Genomic DNA, 19,380 nt, shown 5'->3' on the forward strand with positions numbered 1-19,380 from the left:
ATCAACTCCGCTTTGAAGGAAAAACGTTCAACCCTTATTTCAATTGAAGCAAAAGTTTTCCCAGTAATTATTTCTCGGGCGTTAATTAGGAAGCGAGCCCTTATTTTTCATCCGTATTCGTTGCGATTTACATCGGTAACGGAGGACCGCCTCATTCTTCGAACCGAAGCGGAACCGCGAGAAATGTCGGGGATGCTGGGCCGGCTTGATTTTGCAGATCGGAAATCCGTCGAGAGAATTTGAAAATTGATCTTCGTAATGCCGAGCGGCAAGAGTTTTATGTTCACCGGCGCAGTGAGTCAACCGTCCAAGGTGAGCTTGCGGCGGCATCACCGAGCACATTTTCACCGACATAAATCAGTCTCGAAGACGCGATCATCCGAGATAATCCCTCCGGATTAACCGTTCAGCCAGCCGTTCCGTTTCGAACGCCCCCCTTTCGCCCACCGTCTCGACCATTGGACCCGTATTCCATCGTCAAATCTGTCGACGGTATCCGTGAAACTGCTTTTTCTATATCGACCGAATTACGACACGTGCAGCGACTAACTCGTGGCAGCGGCCACGTAATTGCGAGCTTTCACGCTGGCTAACCGGCGATTTCTTCATTTCAATTTTTTACACCTCATCCCAACCTCCGATTTCAGGGTTTCGACCCTTTCAGTCGCAGCGGTAAGTATTCTGGCCACCTATTTTATGTACATTTTTTGTTTACTTGGCGAACTTTTCATTCGGTAAAACAGGCATCGTTGAAAAAAGTGTTTGAGTATTGTTGGAATTACGAAAAACGAGGTGCGCGTAACCATTTTGCGATATCGTCGATCCTTTTTTTGGTAATTGCAACCCAAAACTTTAACTTTAGCTTGAACTTTAGCTTTATTGTTGCACAAGCATTAAATCTTCGCAATAGTTGCAAGAAAATATAGTAACAGTGATCGTAACGAGAAAGAATAGTAACGGATACTAGACTTTCTGGTAACAGCTGCAAAACTAATTTTCATCTTGTACGTAGAACGATATTTTTCTATTGTGGTAAAAAATGAAAATAGTTAAGGACTGAGCGGTAACCGGAACTAAAAATTTCTCTCAGTGAACATATTTCACTGCGGATTTTTGCTATTTCTGATCGGTGTAATGTAAATTATTATTGTTAGAAACAAATTGATTGAAAAAAAATCGTGAAAATTGAAGGAATTATTTATTTCCGGTAAAGTTCTGTAAATCACGTATAGTTTTCATGGGAAGGTGGTAAAAAGATTAAAATTTACTTTCTTCTTTTTCCGAGCAATGAACAAAAATTTGACAAAAATTGAAATACAACTGCACAAATTTCTTGCCTACATGGCAGAAATACAAAAAAATATTCCGCCTCCTGTATTCATACTCAACCTTTCCAAAAATACGTTTAGAGTAAATACCTAATCTGTTTTTGTTCGTAGAATCATAGACTTAATCTCATAAACAAAATTCTAAACTTTGTGAAACTTTTTGCAGCTAAAACCTTTTGCAGGTTATTTGTGGATCAAATAATCGACCGAAACGAATAATTTAAATTCTGCCGATAATATTTTTATTCAGGATTTTTTTTTTCATCGCCCTACCATTTCCGGACAAAAAGTGATGTAAACTTTGATTATATCTATGCACAAGATCGGCGTAATAAAAATTTTAACATCGTACACTGGGAGAAATTTTTAGTTCCGATTACCGCTCAGTCCTTGACTATTTTGATTTTTTACCACAATCGAAAAATATAGTTCCAGTCTAGTATCCGCTGCTATTCTTTCTCATTAAGATCACTGTTACTACATTTTCTTGTAATTTTGCGATAATTTAATGCCTGTGCAACAATAAATTGATTTTAAAGCCTTACTTGACTAAAAAAGTAGAGTAAACCAAAAAAAAGATCGACAATAACGCAAAATTGTTACGCGTACGTCGTTTTTCCTAATTCCAACAATATTCAAACAGTTTTTTTTTATGATACCTGTTCTACTGAATTTTTCTAGCTACTGTAACAAATGAAATTTTTCTCAGTGTATGAATTTCCATCCAAAGCTTCATCGCAGTGACTCTCTGGCGTAAGAAGTAATAAATAATCCAACTTGCTATTGTGGATACGGGATTTCCGTAATTATTTTGTTCTTTTCAAGTTCTCATGTTTCCCAGAACCAAAGCTCAACTACCGGCGGCGCCCTCGACGCGGTTACGAGTACAAAAATAATTCATTCTTGAACAACAAGCTATTACCAAACCCATCCACGTGCTACCAGTACCATATGGAACCCACTGACACCAAAAGATCTCTAACCGCCGACTCTACAACCACTTCCGGCGCCGAGCTATTCCCGTATTGCGCTACAAAAACTGCCGATTATCGGGGGTGACTCGATTTTTAAGTGTCTTCGCGGTCTTTACATCGCACTCCCGAGTACTTAAACTCATCTACTTGATTTTCATTCGGTCACCTGCTGCTCGACATCTGTATAATTTTATATTTAGCGCTACGTCGCATTTCGGAACACAAAAAACGCTTCGCAACATCGTTCAGATCGATGCGAAATGCAGCTTAAGAAGGGTGGTCACCCCTTTGTGCTGGATTTTTAAGTTGACGCTGAATTGCAGCACAAATAACCAACGGTTATACGGCTAAGAGATAGGAGTTAAAGTTTGGAATTTGAAAAATTATCTACAATTGTTAAACCCCACAATTAACTAACCTAACCTGCCACGTTTGTTCACCATTCATGGTAGAAACCGCTATTTTTTCGTATCCATCGATCTTGATCAGGAAAATACCAAAATATTTACACGCTCTCGGATATTGGAAAGAAACTTTTGCGATGAGAAATTCATTCTAAATTTTGTTCATCCATTGCTACAAGAATTGAAAACACCAATTTTTCAAAACCACAATTTTGCATTTACTGTGCCACAAAGAAATGTTTAGGAATTGGACATTTTTTTTTCAGGGTCAACTTTCCCTCGTTCTACTCGAAACAACATTTTCAAACACTTTTCATATCGGACAACGCTTCAAAACCGTTGCTAAGATTTTCACGAAACGTGGTGCACATTTTGTTCCATTAATTAGTGTTCGCAAAAAGTAGAATGATTCGCGCTCGTCGGAGTAAAACATCTTTCAAGTTAAAATGCAAACCATTCGCTTAAGAAAAAAAAAAAAATAAAATAAAAAAGCTCCACCAAACATTCTTCCGAGTATTCCCTCACGTACGAAATCCCGAAAATTCCTGGCTTTTCGCAGCACCGCTGTTCGGGATTCCCTCAACCGCTGCGGATCATCCCGTGCCGGAAAACGTATACCGACCTGCACGCGTGCTTGTGAGTGGATACGAATGACTTTAAAATGGGGCACTTTCAAAGCAGGGAAATGGCGAAGGAGGGGGAGAAGAATGGATCGAAGGAATAGAATTAAACTCGGAACTTTTCAGCGGGTTACAGTAGAGCTGCTCGCGGTGCCTCTGACGATCCAGCAGGAATATGGGATGGCTGGGGTGAAGATATTCAAGAGTGACGATCCGCCTCCCGGTCCTCAATCGAATCGGAGTGCTTTTCGGCGTAGCTTCTAATCAACGCCCATTTTACTACTCAAAAGCTCGTGAAATCCAACGAGTGGAGAACATTCGACATAATTAATCGTCCCGAAAATTTAACCGCTAACGTTCAGCTCGAGAAATGATTTTACCAGCGGTGATTTCCCACCGTTGAACCGATCCAAATACCGGCTTCGCTCCTTGCAATAGTCACCGTTTTATGACCAGGAATGAACTTTCGAATAATGCTCAAACTGCAGACATCACCTCCTGTAATTGAGATTCATGAATATCAAAGCAAAGACAAGTTTCTTTACATTTTTGAAAGAAAATATTGAGTCAACTTGCATTGAAAATTGTTCAAGGGATGTTGAAGTTTGTTTTCTAAGTCATGTATACAAGTAATTACCCACACTGAGAAAAATTTCATTTGTTATAGTAACTAGAAAAATTCAGTAGAACCGGTATCGTTAAAAAAAACTAAAAACTGTTTAAATATTGTTGGAATTACGAAAAACGAGTTACACGTAACCGTTTTGCGTTATTGTCGATCCTTTTTTTGGTAATTACTCTACTTTTTTAGTTAAATAAGACTTTAACGTCAATTTATTGCTGCACAAGCGTTAAATTTTCGCAACAGTTACAAGAAAATGTAGTAACAGTGATCGTAATGAGAAAGAACGGTAACGGATACTAAACTTTCTGATAACAATTACAAAACTAATTTTCATTTTGCACGTAGAACGATATTTTTCGATTGTGGTAAAAAATGAAAATAGTCGAGGACTGAGCGGTAACCGGAACTAAAAATTTCTCTCAGTGTACGAATTTCGTTTGACAAAAGCGAATTCTAACACGTGTCAGCAAACTTTAGATGAATTTTAATTTCAAAAGGTCTCACGCGATGGCCAAAAATGATAACGAAATTCTAAAACAAGAACTCTCGCTGATTAGTTCTAATAAAAACAAGCTGATTTCAAGGTTTCGTGAATCTTACGAAAGTCGTTGAAAACATCTTCTGCAGGCGTTCTTAGATTGAATTTTCCTTTTTAACCGACGGAATTGTAAGAGCGAACTCATTTCATGGGTGGTAAACTTCCTCACTGAAGTGAAAATTCACACGAATGCTACTTCAAACGAGCAGAATTTGCAAGAATTCCAATTCACGCAAGGAAAATATTAGCAGAACGCACCGGTGGATTTTCAAACTTTTCCGATAGGCAAGAAATTTTAATTATCAATAAAGTTTTAAGTAACAAGTATTTCTCTGCTTGTTTGGTTCGAGGGTATTCGGTGAGTTCCTGGATATCAGTTCAAATGGCGTTAAAAACTGGTGTTCTCGAAAAGTTTCTTGCGTCATACTTTTTCTCATAGAAAATTGGATCATACCTACGTTTTTTTCTCATTTCACTTTTCTTGCCAATGAATGGGATTTACGCAGTTTGATGGTTAGTCGATAGATCGAGTGCCAAATTGTGTTCTTTACGCTACCAAGACAGGTGTGAAATAATTTCAAATTTTTATGAAAAAATTTACGAGCTTTACGAAGAACGATAAATTTTCACGTGACTAAAATCAATATCAATACCGGAGGAAAACACTTGTTTCAATTAAATTCTTACCGATCGCAGTTGAAAATGTCACGTCAATTGGAAAGTTTGAATTCGGCGAATTTCACTTCGGATAAACAGAATTTACAACGGTTCCGGCTGAGATAAGCCGTGCTTTACACCGAATTAGAGGAAAATCGAGAGTGCGGGTAAAAAAAGTTGAAAAAAAAGTCGGTGTTTCTTTTTTCTTTTTTTTTTTTTTTTTTTTTTTATCGGAATACGGGCAAATAATAACCCAGCGGTCAGATCGACTGCGGAAGAAATGAAAAATGTACGAAATCGATGTTCACCGAGAATCAGGCGTCAAGCCACCGAAAACCAGTGTGAAATATTTCAGGCCATTACTGATCGAGCGTAAAACGTGTGGCTGTCATATTTCGAATAACACCAAATCGGCGCGAATATATGTATATATATATATAATAGCCGAAGATTTTACCCAGAGGTGCGATGGATTTCCGCGTTTCGACGGAAAAAATTCACCCGAAAACTACACCGCCGGCGATGACTTCCGGTACAAGGCACAGACTCGAAGCTAAAGAATTCTCCCGATCCCGGATCGCCTCGGGACCCGGGAAACCAACCCCCGACTCCATTGTCGTTCCAATTTTCCGCAGACAAGCGCCTGTCTGCCCAGATGGCACCGTTCGATACCTTGCTGCATTCACGGCGCTGCTTATATATTCTACAAAAGATCACATCGTCGGGCATAAATCTAAAACAGCACCGAGGATTCGTTTTAGAGACTCGCGAGTATATCGCTATTGTCACGGTCGGAATTGCTATCGAAACTCGGAACACCGTTAAGCCGAGATTTGTTGGCAAAAATTCAAACTTTGTATTGATTTTATTGCGAGATGGTTGTACAAATTAATTATCACCAATTGTTAATTAGCTACGGAGATCTAGTTATAGACGAAAGTTGAATTAGATGTATTTAATCAAGAGACTATTTTTTTTTTACAAAGTCTGCACTGATAAATCCTCGAAATTTTCTCACACATGTCCGAATCCGTTTGAGTAATTTGTGTTTATGTAAAATATGACACAAGCTGCAGCTTATACGGATTTGTAAAGTTCTTTCGAAATTTCGTTCACGGCAATTAATGCATAGACGAAATCAATATGTGAATGTGTTAATAGCAAGACGATACGGCAGTGTTTTATGGTTTACTTCGAATTTTCTCACACGTTTTTAGTCGCAGTTTTTGTAAAGTATCAGTTTTAATAATCGCTACGAAATAAAAAATGAATTCCACAGATCAAAGCTTTATACAAGAAGTTCTATGGGTAAAAATTTACGAGTTCGGTTACCTAGCGAGGTTTGAAAAAAAAAATGCAAATTTCGTTTTGCTAAAAAATTCAGTTCAATCAATGATGAAAAATCTAGCGCATCGAATGATTGACAGATCGATAGATAGATAGATAGATAGATAGATACGTTTGTTTGCCCCGAGACAAGTCCCCTCAGGCAGCATAAACATATGCATAAACATTGAACACAATAAAACTATCAACAAATTAACATGTATTAAGATTAAGGTTAAAAATAATGAAAAATAACGACTAGAGAAGGAGATAAAAAATAGATAAAGGTAAATAGACCGAAAAAGAGTAGAAAATAAGGACAGAATAATAAGATGAAAAAAAAAATATTGAGTTAAAAAATTTAACAAATAAATAAATAAATACGTAAAGAGGTTAGAACACGAGCAAAAATATAAGAGAATAGATAAAAGTAGCATGACATTAATCCTAACAGAAAAAATTGGTAAATCGATTCAATTGGTCAGGTGTAAAAATAAATATATAAAAACGACATTGGCGAACGACAGAACAGAGTATAAATAACATAAAATAAGGACACACCGCAAGTATTTGAACATTACACTCAGAAAACATTTAGAAACGAATAATTAAAAATGTTAAACATGTAGATGAGTAACTAAATAAGTACACGAGAATGATAAATGACAAGGAAAATTGCTTAAAAATTTCTACGTAAAATGATAGAAATGCTTCTTGTAAATCCATTCGTTCAATGGCCGTGGTTTTCAAATTAAAGCAACTAATTAAAAACGAAACGATTGATTGTGAGTTGATAGAACCGAAAAAATTCAGAAGGGGTCTTTTCACCGAAATATCAAATTTTTTTTATTTTGTTTCACACCGGCCTGCGTAAAGCGAATCGAGCTCTCCACCTCGGTAGCAAACTCAACGTGATGCAGTTTGTATCAATTAAGTAACAATTCGGTGTACAGCGGCAGGATAAATGTGTTGAGGCGGCGAGGCGAGGCGGCAAACTAGCGTCGTGTGACACTGGGAATTATAATAATAATTCAGGAAGAAAATTGCCGTTGTTTTCCTAAGTAATATCTCAGGGCGTATTGCCGTTGTCGTATACATTTATTTCGGCTGGTGGTAATTTCACTTTGTCGCCGACTCGGGGAGCTCTCGGTTTCGGTGAAAGTGCACGCCGAGTTGCAAGCTTAGCCGATGACCGAGCTGCACTTATTCAGGGTTCGTACGCAGAGGGAAAACCTGGAAAACCGGGAAAACTCAAGGAGTTTTTTACAGCAGGGAAAAGTCAGGGAATTTCGAAAATAAGACTGGAATTTCAAGTTTCTTGAAGAAATAAAATCGTTCTTACACGTACGTTACTTGATATCGAACCTCCATTCGTTTTTTTTCTTACTGAAAATCGCTGGATGTTGTTTGTAAATTAGTAGTCGGACGGTAAATTAATTACTAGGTAATACTGGAGGTATTAGTACATGTTGATGTGCAAAAAAATTGTCATTAATCAGCGGCATATTTCTTGGAAGGTTGCTGAAAAAAATCCTATTCTCAGGCTGGAACATCTGGAATAGTCAGGGAATTTCGGGTTCCAAAAAGCGTACGAACCCTGTTATTGTTGGTAACCCATAGTTTTAAACAAAGAAGTACGAAGAAACTATTTTCGTCAACGTTGGGCGTTGCTCGAAGTGTCTTTTGGCATAAAGTTTATACCTTGGGTTATTTACTTATATTCACGAAGCCGCGGTTCGTATTTCGAGACAAACATAATTTGTAGAAATATTATATTTTATCCGACTACCTTACACGTGTTTTCATTATTTTCTCACGCAAGCTCTTGAAGCGAACATTCTAAGAATCAAGAACCTATGTGGTCAAATGTTATTCTGCAAAATCACAAATCATTTCACTTCGAGATCTTTGAATGTTTTTTTTTATTTATTATTGCTTCGACAACGCGTGGCTGAATTGAAAATCAAACAATGGTATGCAGGCAATGATTAGCGTTATTCAATTAAAGCGCCGTTTATTTTATTTAACCGACAAAAATCGAAGGCTATTCAGAGAATTGAAAACAATCGTTTCTCTGCGGCCCAATCGCAGCTTTTCTACCCCCGTCAGGCGATAATACGACTGGCCAATTGCCACCCTTAAACTCGTTCCGACTTTTCAACTCCACATCTCTCTGGTCTCAAGAGAAAGTCTCATTATAAATTATTCTTCTCGTCCTCCAAACACGACTTTCGTTGGAATTATACACGGAGAAAAATGTTTCGCTGCCGCAAATCACGTTTAAAATTGTAATCATTATTCATTCGCCGTTGCAATTACTTGAAGAACTTTAACTTTGTAAGATTCACTCGGAAATATAAATAAATCACAAGTTACTGTGTATTTGATGCTTATTTACTGCTAGCAGCACGAAAAAGATTGCAATTCTCGACGGTCAATTTCCTTTTTATAACACATGCACGATTTGTGGGTTCTTTTTTTCTTCATCTAAAATCAGGGACAAAAGTAATCTTTTTACGAGCGATGAACAATGAAAATCAAGATCGGGCGGAAAAGTGATTTTCAAACTTTTATACTAATTAATAGTATATTATAAATGTATCGCAAAAAATATACGTATTGTATTAATTTCCTGATTGCATACAATTCTCAATTTATTAATTAATGTGATTTGATCCCGGACTTTTGTAAAAAAACGCATCATCTATACACGTGTTAAAAAGATATGACGTGTGTAAGTCAGTAAAAGTGTCAAATGATCAAGGGGATGAATAAGAAACTCTAATTTTTATACGTGATCTGAAATATTTTGGATTTGACGTCCGAGTTTCTATTCCTCAAAAACATGAAAATTGATAATTTTAACTATCCAAGGATTAACAAGATTCAGGATTCCTCTTTAATCCAATGGTAGATTTGAAAAATTCTAGAAGACACCAGCCGACAAAAACGTTCGCTTATAAAATTCTACAAAATGACCAAATATTTCTAAAAGTATTGACAAATTCACAAGTTTTTGTGGTCACCATTTCTTGGAGAAGAAATTTCGAAAGCTTGTCAATTTCGACGACGTAGTTCAAGTACGGTGTGAAGCAAGAGAACGATTATAAGCAACAAACTTTCATACAGCTTGAAGAAAGTCTGCGGCCTATTGTTTTCGAAGCGACGACGATTCGAAAAAGCACTCAGCGTTAGAAAATACCTAGAATGAAAAAATGACGAAGCGATTTATTCGTCATTATTCAATGTGATTAATCTGCGGCACATCCACCGTGTAACAATAAAAGTCACAATATCGCCATTATTTGGCCAACTTGGTCGGGGGTCGCGGTTAAACAACGCTAATAACGATCGATCTTTCCATCGGACTCTTCCGCCTCGATAACCTCACGAAATCATTTTTTATGCCGTTAGGCTCTTTCACGTCAATTTTTCCGCCCGCCTGAAAGCACGACGGCAAAAGCTTCGGTAGTAATGTTGTAAGTAATGCTTACTGTTTGATTTCCACGAGCCAACGATGGCGGCGATTTGACTCCCTCTGAAACGTTTCACCAACGTGAAACGCCATCCCGTTATATACATTATCATGTCTGAACGACTAAATCATTTTTATCGCCGCACGCTAGTTTTGTACAGTTCATCATCTGAGTAAACAGATCTTTTTTTTCTCTCTCTTTTTCTCTTGTTGCTTTTTTGACGTTCGCATGAACTATGGCCGATATAAATTTCACCGAGTTATTTGATGCCCCGAAAAAAATCTGCTGAGCTTGCAAAGTTTAATTATACGCGTATAATATACACAAGGGGCATTCCATGACAATTCGGCCGACGTCTATACGTCTGACTATATTGCATTTGTTCCCATTTTCGTTTATATATTAAATTCAACTTCAAAATGGACTGATATTTTTTCAATATTTTTTTTTCATCAGCTGTGGTTTTACTTGCTGAAACCGTTTTTTTAACGCCGGTTTCCGAGCTCACGGAGAACGCCAATTTTCCAAGTAACTTGAAAAAATCTCGAATTAAATACTCGGTCGGAAAACAATACGCAATATTTCATCAGTTACATAAGTACGAATAATTTTTTTCCGTGGTTATAACCGACGTCGAAAAACTTTATTATTACTATTCAAAAAGAGTAACATATTGAGATGGGAGAAAACGATTTTCTTGAAACGATACGCATTTCAAATTGTACCAAAGGTTAAAAATTTACCAGATTCGGTTGATTTCATTCAAAAGACTTTTCTTTTTTTTTTCACCAAGTCACGGAAACAGATTTTCTTTTTTTCGGTAATCGAATCAATACTGCTATTTGTTGATTATAATCGATATCGGTGAAATGTTATGATATTTAATATTCAACAATGCCAACACGATACAGAACAAAATGTTTCAATGAATTTTTAAAAAAGATTCCTTCGAATAAAACGAGTTTTCGTAAAGCGCAACCGAATAAATGTCCCAGATTCTTAACCTCTTGTAAGCAATTTGAAATTAAGCATTGATATTTAATCTTTCACTTTTAATTACTATATTTCTAAAGATATCCTCGTAGCTCACGAACGTAATAATTCAAGAAGTATTCAATACACGAGAATCTCGTGTTAAAAATCGACAACAAGTGCCGACTTTTGGTCAACCAGAGTCTTTAAAGCGACTTTCATCGCGGATAGTACGTAGAATGAATTTTATGTTGGAAAAAAAGATCCTTATCTGACGGAATACTTTGTTTGGTTTCAGGTGTGCCGAGGGTTTCACGGGCCTCCGGTGCGAGAACAAGGATGTAACAAGCACCGGAAGTGCGTACAACCGTCACAGAGGACCATTTTCCTGCAAGCTCGGGCTCTCAACCTCGTACTACTGCTAGCGATAAAGTGTCGGGGTCCGATAAGTCGTAAATTTATTGAGGCCCATGCACGAACTGCTTTTCCTCCCTCCCAACTGCAATTAGTAAACCGAAACGCGAATTAGGATAATATAACGACGACTCTGTAAAAACGGGTAGCCCGCGTTGTCGGACTCTCTCGCAAGAGAGAGTTAAGTCAGAGAGAAATTAATAAGATTATTTTAGCGAAATGTTACATGTATAATAATGTCGATAAATCGATTGATAACAGGATAAAATCAAACGACGTCGACGACAGAGAAGAATAAGAAAATCTCATCACGCGCGATTTAACGACAACCTTACTCTATAATACACTTATAACGATTGATTCGATACAAGTTTTTAACATTGTTTCAATTCCTTACACGATGCTGATGCACTTTTCACTATACAATATATTTCTACACCGAATTATAACGCGGCAATTGTGCAAGGATCGATTGTTAATTTACCGATAACTGCAGCGAACGACGCGACGGCCCGTTTGAAAATCTGCGTGGGTCTTATTTTTTTATTACTTCTATAGCGAACATACCAAAGAACCCCTCCTCCCCCCCTTTCCCCCCCCCTCACCGTCCGCGCCTATTTCTCCCCCCTCCCCCCCCCCCCCCCCCCGATCCGCCCCTCACCGCCCCCGGTGCCTGGGTGAATATCGCGCATAATTTTTATCATCAACGAAATATCAACAATCGTTCGGTTTGGTCTAAAACAATCAAGAAAGGAAACAAATAACAATAGACAAAAAAATATAAAATCAGGAACGGCGACTATCTTAATTGTAAGATTAAACGCAAATATACTTTACATCCACGGAAGATTGCTATATATATATATATAGGATATATATAATTTATGGATTTCTACATCGCGTTGAAAGATCCATTACGCGGCAGACTGATAATTTTTGAGATGAGAGACAGAACGAAAATATAACGAGCATAGTAAGAACGTTTTTACGGTAAAGTTACAAGCTAGGAATTGGAATTGGGAAAAATCTTATAATCTTGCAATGTTTAATTTTAATTATTTGTTCTCTAATCACTGCATACGAAAACTGTCAAGCTTAAGACGAATGCCAGACAAAGCGCGTAAAGATTCACTGGGCAAAATAAAGAAATAAAAACGATGATGATAATGATTATAATAATAATAATAATAATAATAATAATAATAATAATAATAAGATTATTATTAGTAGCAGCAGCAGTAGTAGTAGTAGTAGTAGTAGTAGTAGTAGTAGTAGTAGTAGTAGTAGTAGTAGTGTAGTAGTAGTAATAACAACAAAAATAATAACAATTATAATAATATCAATAGTAAAAATAGTAATAACAGTAAGAATAGCAATAATATTAATAATAGTAATAATAATAACAACAACATCAATAACAGTAATAATGGTAATAATAATGATAATGATGATGAACACAAAAGCAGAAGTAGCAGCACCAACGACAACAACAACAACAACAAGAACATTAATAATAATAATAACAATAACACTAAGAATCATAATAACGATAATGATAACAATCATAATAATGATAATGATAATAGTAATAATAACAACAAAAACACCAACATCTATGATAATAATAGTAATCATAATCGTAATCATAATCGTAATAACAATAATAATGATAATAATGATAAGAATATTAATAATAATATTAATAACAATATTAATAACAATATTATTAATAATTATATTAATAATAATATTAATAATAATAATAACAACAACAACAACAATAATAATAATAATAATAATCACGATAATCATAATTAATACTAATAATAGTGTAAAATAAATTAAAGTAATAATTATTTTAGGCTAGCCAAAACAGCAGAGGTTTAAGGTACAGTTAAACAGAATGGATATGTATAAATAGGAAATACGAAAAAAGAAAACTGGTGTACGGAGTTGAGGGGTTTCTGAACAATCTTGTTTTTGTTTTTCATTTGACTAGAATTGATGCGCAAAATATACGCGGTACCGCTATCATAGTTCTGTTGTAAAAATATACGTGGTGCCGAATAGCTTTTGACGATGCGATAGTTCGACGCGGAGTGAAAGTAAAGAGAAAAAAAAATAAAAAATTAAGAACGCGACCTGTTGTAGGACTTGTGTATCGTAAACCAACACCGGCTGCAATTCGGTCGAGCTTTTCGCAACTCGGTCACGTGTGTGAAAAAGGTATAATACATAATATATAGCATTCTGTTTGGAGACCTCTTAATAGATGTCCAATATCTGCAAGGGATACACGCGCTGTGCTCCGCCAGTCTCGGGACCCTCTTTTACGTTTTACATTATATCATATATATTTATGTATAGATATATACACACGAATACAAAGAATCCTATACATATATGTATATATATAAATATGTGTATAAAAACCGGTGGAAAAAAGAAACACAAAAAAAGAAGGGAAAAAAAAAAGAACTCACACAAAGACAAAGAACGAAAGAAGTAAGAAGCAATCGAAGAAGGGAATTTCTTAATTTATTTATTTAATTCATTATTTTATTAATTATTGATTAAACGTCATATCTTCACCTCGGCAAACACTTTTGTTGTTTACCTTGTGTTGTCCTTGTCATATTTATTATTTATTTTTCATTTATTAAACGTTTCGAAATTCAAATATTATAATTATTTATTCATTATTATATGGTTAATGGTTATACTATCTACCTATGTTTATCTATTAATGTATATAATTGTGACACGCAGAGATACACACACGAATCATTCGCTCACAACAAATGAAGGATTTTGGTAGGTAAACTCGTAATGATAGCCTGTGTAATTATTTTCAAAACAAACGATTTTCCTCTTTATCATTCTTTTTCTATATTTTATACGTACAATATCATTATACAACCTGACCTGGGTTCCTGGTGTTTGGATTTACATTCTCTTTATATTTATTTGCTCATCTTTTGCAAGGTAGGTAATTTTTTTCATTTATTTATCTTTATTCAATACCGTCTTTGTAATAATACATCATACAATTAATCACTCCAATTTCACATACTAATCAAAATTAATAACCCTCCAACGAATTGACGGACAAAGTTCCCCGGTGACACATTTCAGACTGTCCAACTACGAGCAAAAGGAAAACAACGTTTAAATTCGTTTAAAATCTCTTTCCGTCCTTTCATTTTTCATTTTTCATGTCCCCTTTCATTTATATTCCACGATTGTTGTTATTATTATTACTTCTGATGCGTTCACGTTTTGCGTTTCGAGAATTATCAACGTTATATTCACGATTATCAAAATTTCAGAAGCAATTTACGGTGTGAAATCTTGGCGAAATCGATAAAAACGTCAAAGAATTCACTGCGTCATACAGTCAGGTTCCCAGTTATTGCTAACGTGGCAATTTCTCACACTTGCGATACCTAAGTAAATAATATAATATTTGTGACGCTGGTGACGTATGCGGGGTAGATTTCTTCAACCGAAATTAGTGGACGGTTATACTTTCATATCGTAATTCTTTCCTTTTTTTTTTTTCAATTACCGCCAGGGAAACATAACATTTCTACATGGATGATATCGCGCGTATAGGTATAGATACAACTACCTACCTCGTGTGCCATGCCGTCCTATAACGTTAGCCGCAATAAAACGTTCTCATAAAACACCGTGACCACCTCGTAAAAGACGCGCGTTCAGTCGATATAAAACCAGCTGAAAAAAGTATATTTCTCTTATTACGTCTCTAATCAAAGTTCGGCAGTAAGCTTTGGAGCTTTTCGGAGATTGGAAAACGAAATATAACGGTTGCCGGTCTTAAAGCTAACGGATTATGGCCGCTGCCTCTTTCCCATCCGGAAAAAAGCTTTCCCAACTTTTCACGTCGAGCAAAAGTCAAGCGGCTGTCTCTCCCTTCCACCTCGATGTGCATTAATATGAATGCCGAGGAGCGATAAGTTTTGGAAAATCCCGAAACACTTCGGTCGTGGACTTTCGCCAAATATAAAGAAAGATTTGACCCGCCCAAGACCTGAGACTCGCCGCAAAGCTACCTAATGTTCAATAACTCGATCTGCTAAATATCACCCTGAAGTCAGGTGATAGATTCCAGTGTTGAAATTGCACGCTTTTGCTCCGCGCATTTTCGAACTTTTCGTTGAAGATTATTCGACAATTTCAGGCCGCTTGTATTATGCATATAATATTTTAGTTCATGTAACGACGTAACCAATCATCGTCGACACATTTTTTCGACCCGTGTATACCAAATTGAATTGTGCTTGCCAATCGAACGTATCGTACATTTGCATAAATGATTTGTTAGGCGAAGCGTGCAGCGCCGTCTGGCTAACTTGGCAACGGTTGGTAAAACGGGCGAAACAACGCCATCTAGGAAAACTGTCGCACACTGATCACACGAGTAAGGTAATGCCATCTCGCGGTAATTTTTAGGACTTTCAAGCTCGAAGGTTTAGGTCTACGTATTTGTCGTGATTCCCTGATTTTTCCGTCTGAATAAAATGGTGCAACATACATAAAACGCGGAAGATAGATCCAAGTTTCATGTGAAATCAATTCACTGGTATTTGACCTTATCTGTTACGAACGTACAAAGGAACGAAGCCTTCGACACGTGTATTGTATTACACATATCGGTACAATCTCTTGAAACTTGAACATCAACCGCGCATGCGCCAAATAATTCAAGCTCATTGGTCGGCGAAATCTTCCCGCAGCGATATTATTGTCTGCGATGCAGGGGGGCCAACGTACACATTTTGTGTACGTTTGAATTTTCAATGAGCATAAGCATTAAGTTCCGACCGTTCTTTGAAGAATCAACTTTCCGATCCAATAACAAATGCTTCCCAAACCATTTCGAGTCACCACCTGAATTATTTGATATTCTAACCTCGAAAATTCGTATCAACTACATCGCCGCCAGAAATAGAGTTTGCAAGCCGATGAAACTCGCGCATGCGCGGTTGATTTTCAAGTTTCAAGAGATTGTCCCGGTATAACACGTTTCGCGATATGAGTAAAACTACACGAAAAGAATAAATACACTTGGACCAGCAAATTTTAGTGTCAATACAGTCACAGCAAGATGATACTTCCGTGTAGCATTTCTGTCCGTCCCTCTTTGCTATTTGTTTTTTCCTTTCCATACTTATTTTATTTCTTCTACTTTTGAAACTAATGACGAAAAAAAAAAAAAAAACAAAAAAAATGGAAAAAAAGAGAAACCGAATATGTATATATTTCACCATGGAAACAACTTTTCTCACTCGCAGTTAATTATCGTTAAATTGCCTCATTTAAGCGTGATTAATGGGCACCAGCCCTCGGCGCCAAAGCAAGGTCCACTTTTCTTTCTAACAAGGGTCCGCGGCTCAGCGTCCACGACGCAGTGATAAAACCGTATCGCGCGCGGTTGAGGAGGCAACGGAAAAAAGAAGAAGAGAAAAAAAATACAAAAAAAAAAAAAACCGGCAAACGTTGATAAAAATTTATGATCTGCACTCTGTACGCGCGCCGTCAATTCAGGCTGGATATTTATCACTCTCCACTCCCGCGTCAAAGAATCCGAGAGCCAGAAGTGCGGTCAATCACCACTTTCCAAGCCTGCGGTGTGAACTGTGAACGACGTGACGCTGTCATCTGGTTCAACGGTAAACAATCAATCAAACGCGTAATTATCGAAAAGGAATCAATCGTAGCGAGGCGTTGAACGTGTAACCAGCCAAAAAGCAACCCGTGTGACGGCGGTGGTCAGTCATTAGGCGTCGGATGTTACAACGGCTCTACCTCCAGGCCTTAAAATCAGTTTACTGTTGCGCTGCTGGTGCAGGTCGGAATCCGGAATCAGAAAAATTCGTATCGAGCATTTATGTCGCGTTTTATTAATCAATAGAGAACGGTGAAGACTCCGAGTGATCCGAATATATTTAATGATTACGAAGGCTGATTGGCCAAAAATCGATACTTTTTATTACGAGACAGTCGTAAGTTATCGTATTTTATCGTCCAATGCACTATATTTTCAACCATTTTTTAACTGTCCAAAAATGAAGCATCGATATCTAAGCTTTTGTTTGTGATTTTAGTATTTTCTGTTCATTTATATGTTTGAAGAGATTTTCGTAGCGTACGAACATAACGAATGATTAAGTATTCAATTTATGACTATTTCGTAATGAAATGAATAAAAAGTTCGATTCTTCATTCAATAATCACGGTGACGTCAAAACTCCCCAAGTTGCTCTAATTTTAGAACATTCTTTGAAGTATACATTGTGCAAAGTCGTTATTAATCCGGATCGGTCGAAATTCTGCTCATTGTCAATCTGAACCCGAAAATGCCTGCCACTCGCGTTTATCTCCGATTTGGGTTTTAACTACGTAAATGCAACCATTGGATAAATTCACCAGTGTAAATGCTCCGTTATTAAATCTCTGTTCCTGGTATTCATTTGGAACGTTGCTCAGTCCTTTTGATGCACCATTTGAATATGAATTTTTGCAATATCTGTTCGGATTTAGAGGGATTCGAAAGCACCGATATAACTGTCATGAGCATATCGAGTAATGGAGGTTCATCCGTCGATAAAACAGTTTCTTCCTGTGTTTTTATAGTCATGCAATGATAAACTCCATATACCCATTATTTGTTTTTAAGATGAATGGGTGATTAAGAGGGTTGCAGAGAGGATGAAAATCCATACACGTATGTTTTCGTACAAATTGACTTGTAAATTATTGAACAGCATAATCCTTAACTCGAATGCAATAACATATATATTCAGCCCTCAATAAATCGAAATGTAAAAAATGGCCGAAAATTTTGAGTCGCAACAAATAATTAGTAAACAGAGAAATTTCACATATCACGTTTACTCATACGCTGCAACCTGTACAAAAATTTCGAATTTCAGCCTCATGGCGAAAGTGGTGGAAGGTCGAGTCCACAGGGACAGAAAAACTCTCGTTGGACAAAGAAAAGTACAATATTATTACACTTAACTACGGGAGTAATTTTCTTTTCTACCTTTTTTTGTCCCCTACTTTTTTTACTGTGTAGGTGTTCCCTGAAGGAACGCTTGTTAAAGAGTCGTATTAAAGAGTCGTGTTGATGAAAAAAAAAGATTGAGGGTGCTATTTAAAATATAAAACTTGATATGATTCCCATCCCGGTGAGCAAGCCATAAATCCTTAACTAAGCTGGCATGACATCAGCAGCACGATTATCTAATATTCTCTTCAATATTAAATCTAAAATTAATCGGCAAATGAGTTCGAGCTTGAATTCCGACTTGAGATAGGACATTTGGATGGAATTTGAATCACCCTCGTTTGGTTGATTGAACAATGGTTTGACCCTAGTATGCGAACATCTCTGCAAAAGTCAGGGTTTTATATCATACGATCAGCGACCATGTCGATTGGGCAAAAGTTTGACCAGAGGATTATTTTTGCGTGTGTGTGTGATCTTTTCTCTCTTCAATTCTTGCTCTCTCGCTTCCTTCCTCCAACACAGCCCGCGAGAAAAGTTTTCCTCCTTAGAAGCAAATCGCGAAATCGGCAGAATGCGACGATGAGAAGGGTCAGCAAAAGTTTACGAGAAGTTACGAAAAGTTTTTCTTTTATTAGAAAAGAGAATAGCCTCGACTAATCGCATGCTCACTAGAACCAACCTATATCAGTAACTTTCAAGATCACGAAAATCCCATCCGGTGTATAACATAATCTTTCCACGCCTCATTTCATCTCTATCTTCATTTTTCAAAAACCGCCGCATTGTTTTGCCATTTCTTATTTTATTCTCATCGCCCGACTGCAAATATATTTATTTATTTTGAACGAATCAGTTTCCAATTTCAACAGGCGAAAGAAGTGATTATATTTCATTTATTAAATTGAATTTACTTCGTACCAATATGGATGACGCAACGAGATTCAATTGGAACAAATAAATTTTTGGTTCTACTAAATGAATTTTTTGATAGTTTCACAATTTGATCT

The 19,380-nt window shown here is 36.7% G+C and overlaps 1 protein-coding gene across 2 annotated transcripts in view; it reads left to right on the plus strand.

Moving 5' to 3' along the window:
• The window catches only part of vn (membrane-bound neuregulin protein vein), a 271,457-nt gene that overhangs the window by 221,826 nt on the left and 30,251 nt on the right, over nt 1–19,380 (plus strand). Inside the window, exon 5 of one of the 2 annotated variants that reach the window (XM_046620013.1) lies at nt 11,219–11,277. In XM_046620013.1, the coding sequence (XP_046475969.1) occupies nt 11,219–11,277 (59 nt within the window). Of the gene's footprint in view, nt 1–11,218; nt 13,057–19,380 lie in introns of those variants that run through there. The other variant, XM_046620004.2, reaches the window with a different exon arrangement.

This window comes from Neodiprion pinetum, chromosome 1 (assembly GCF_021155775.2).
Source record: "Neodiprion pinetum isolate iyNeoPine1 chromosome 1, iyNeoPine1.2, whole genome shotgun sequence".
Lineage (NCBI taxonomy): Eukaryota > Metazoa > Arthropoda > Insecta > Hymenoptera > Diprionidae > Neodiprion > Neodiprion pinetum.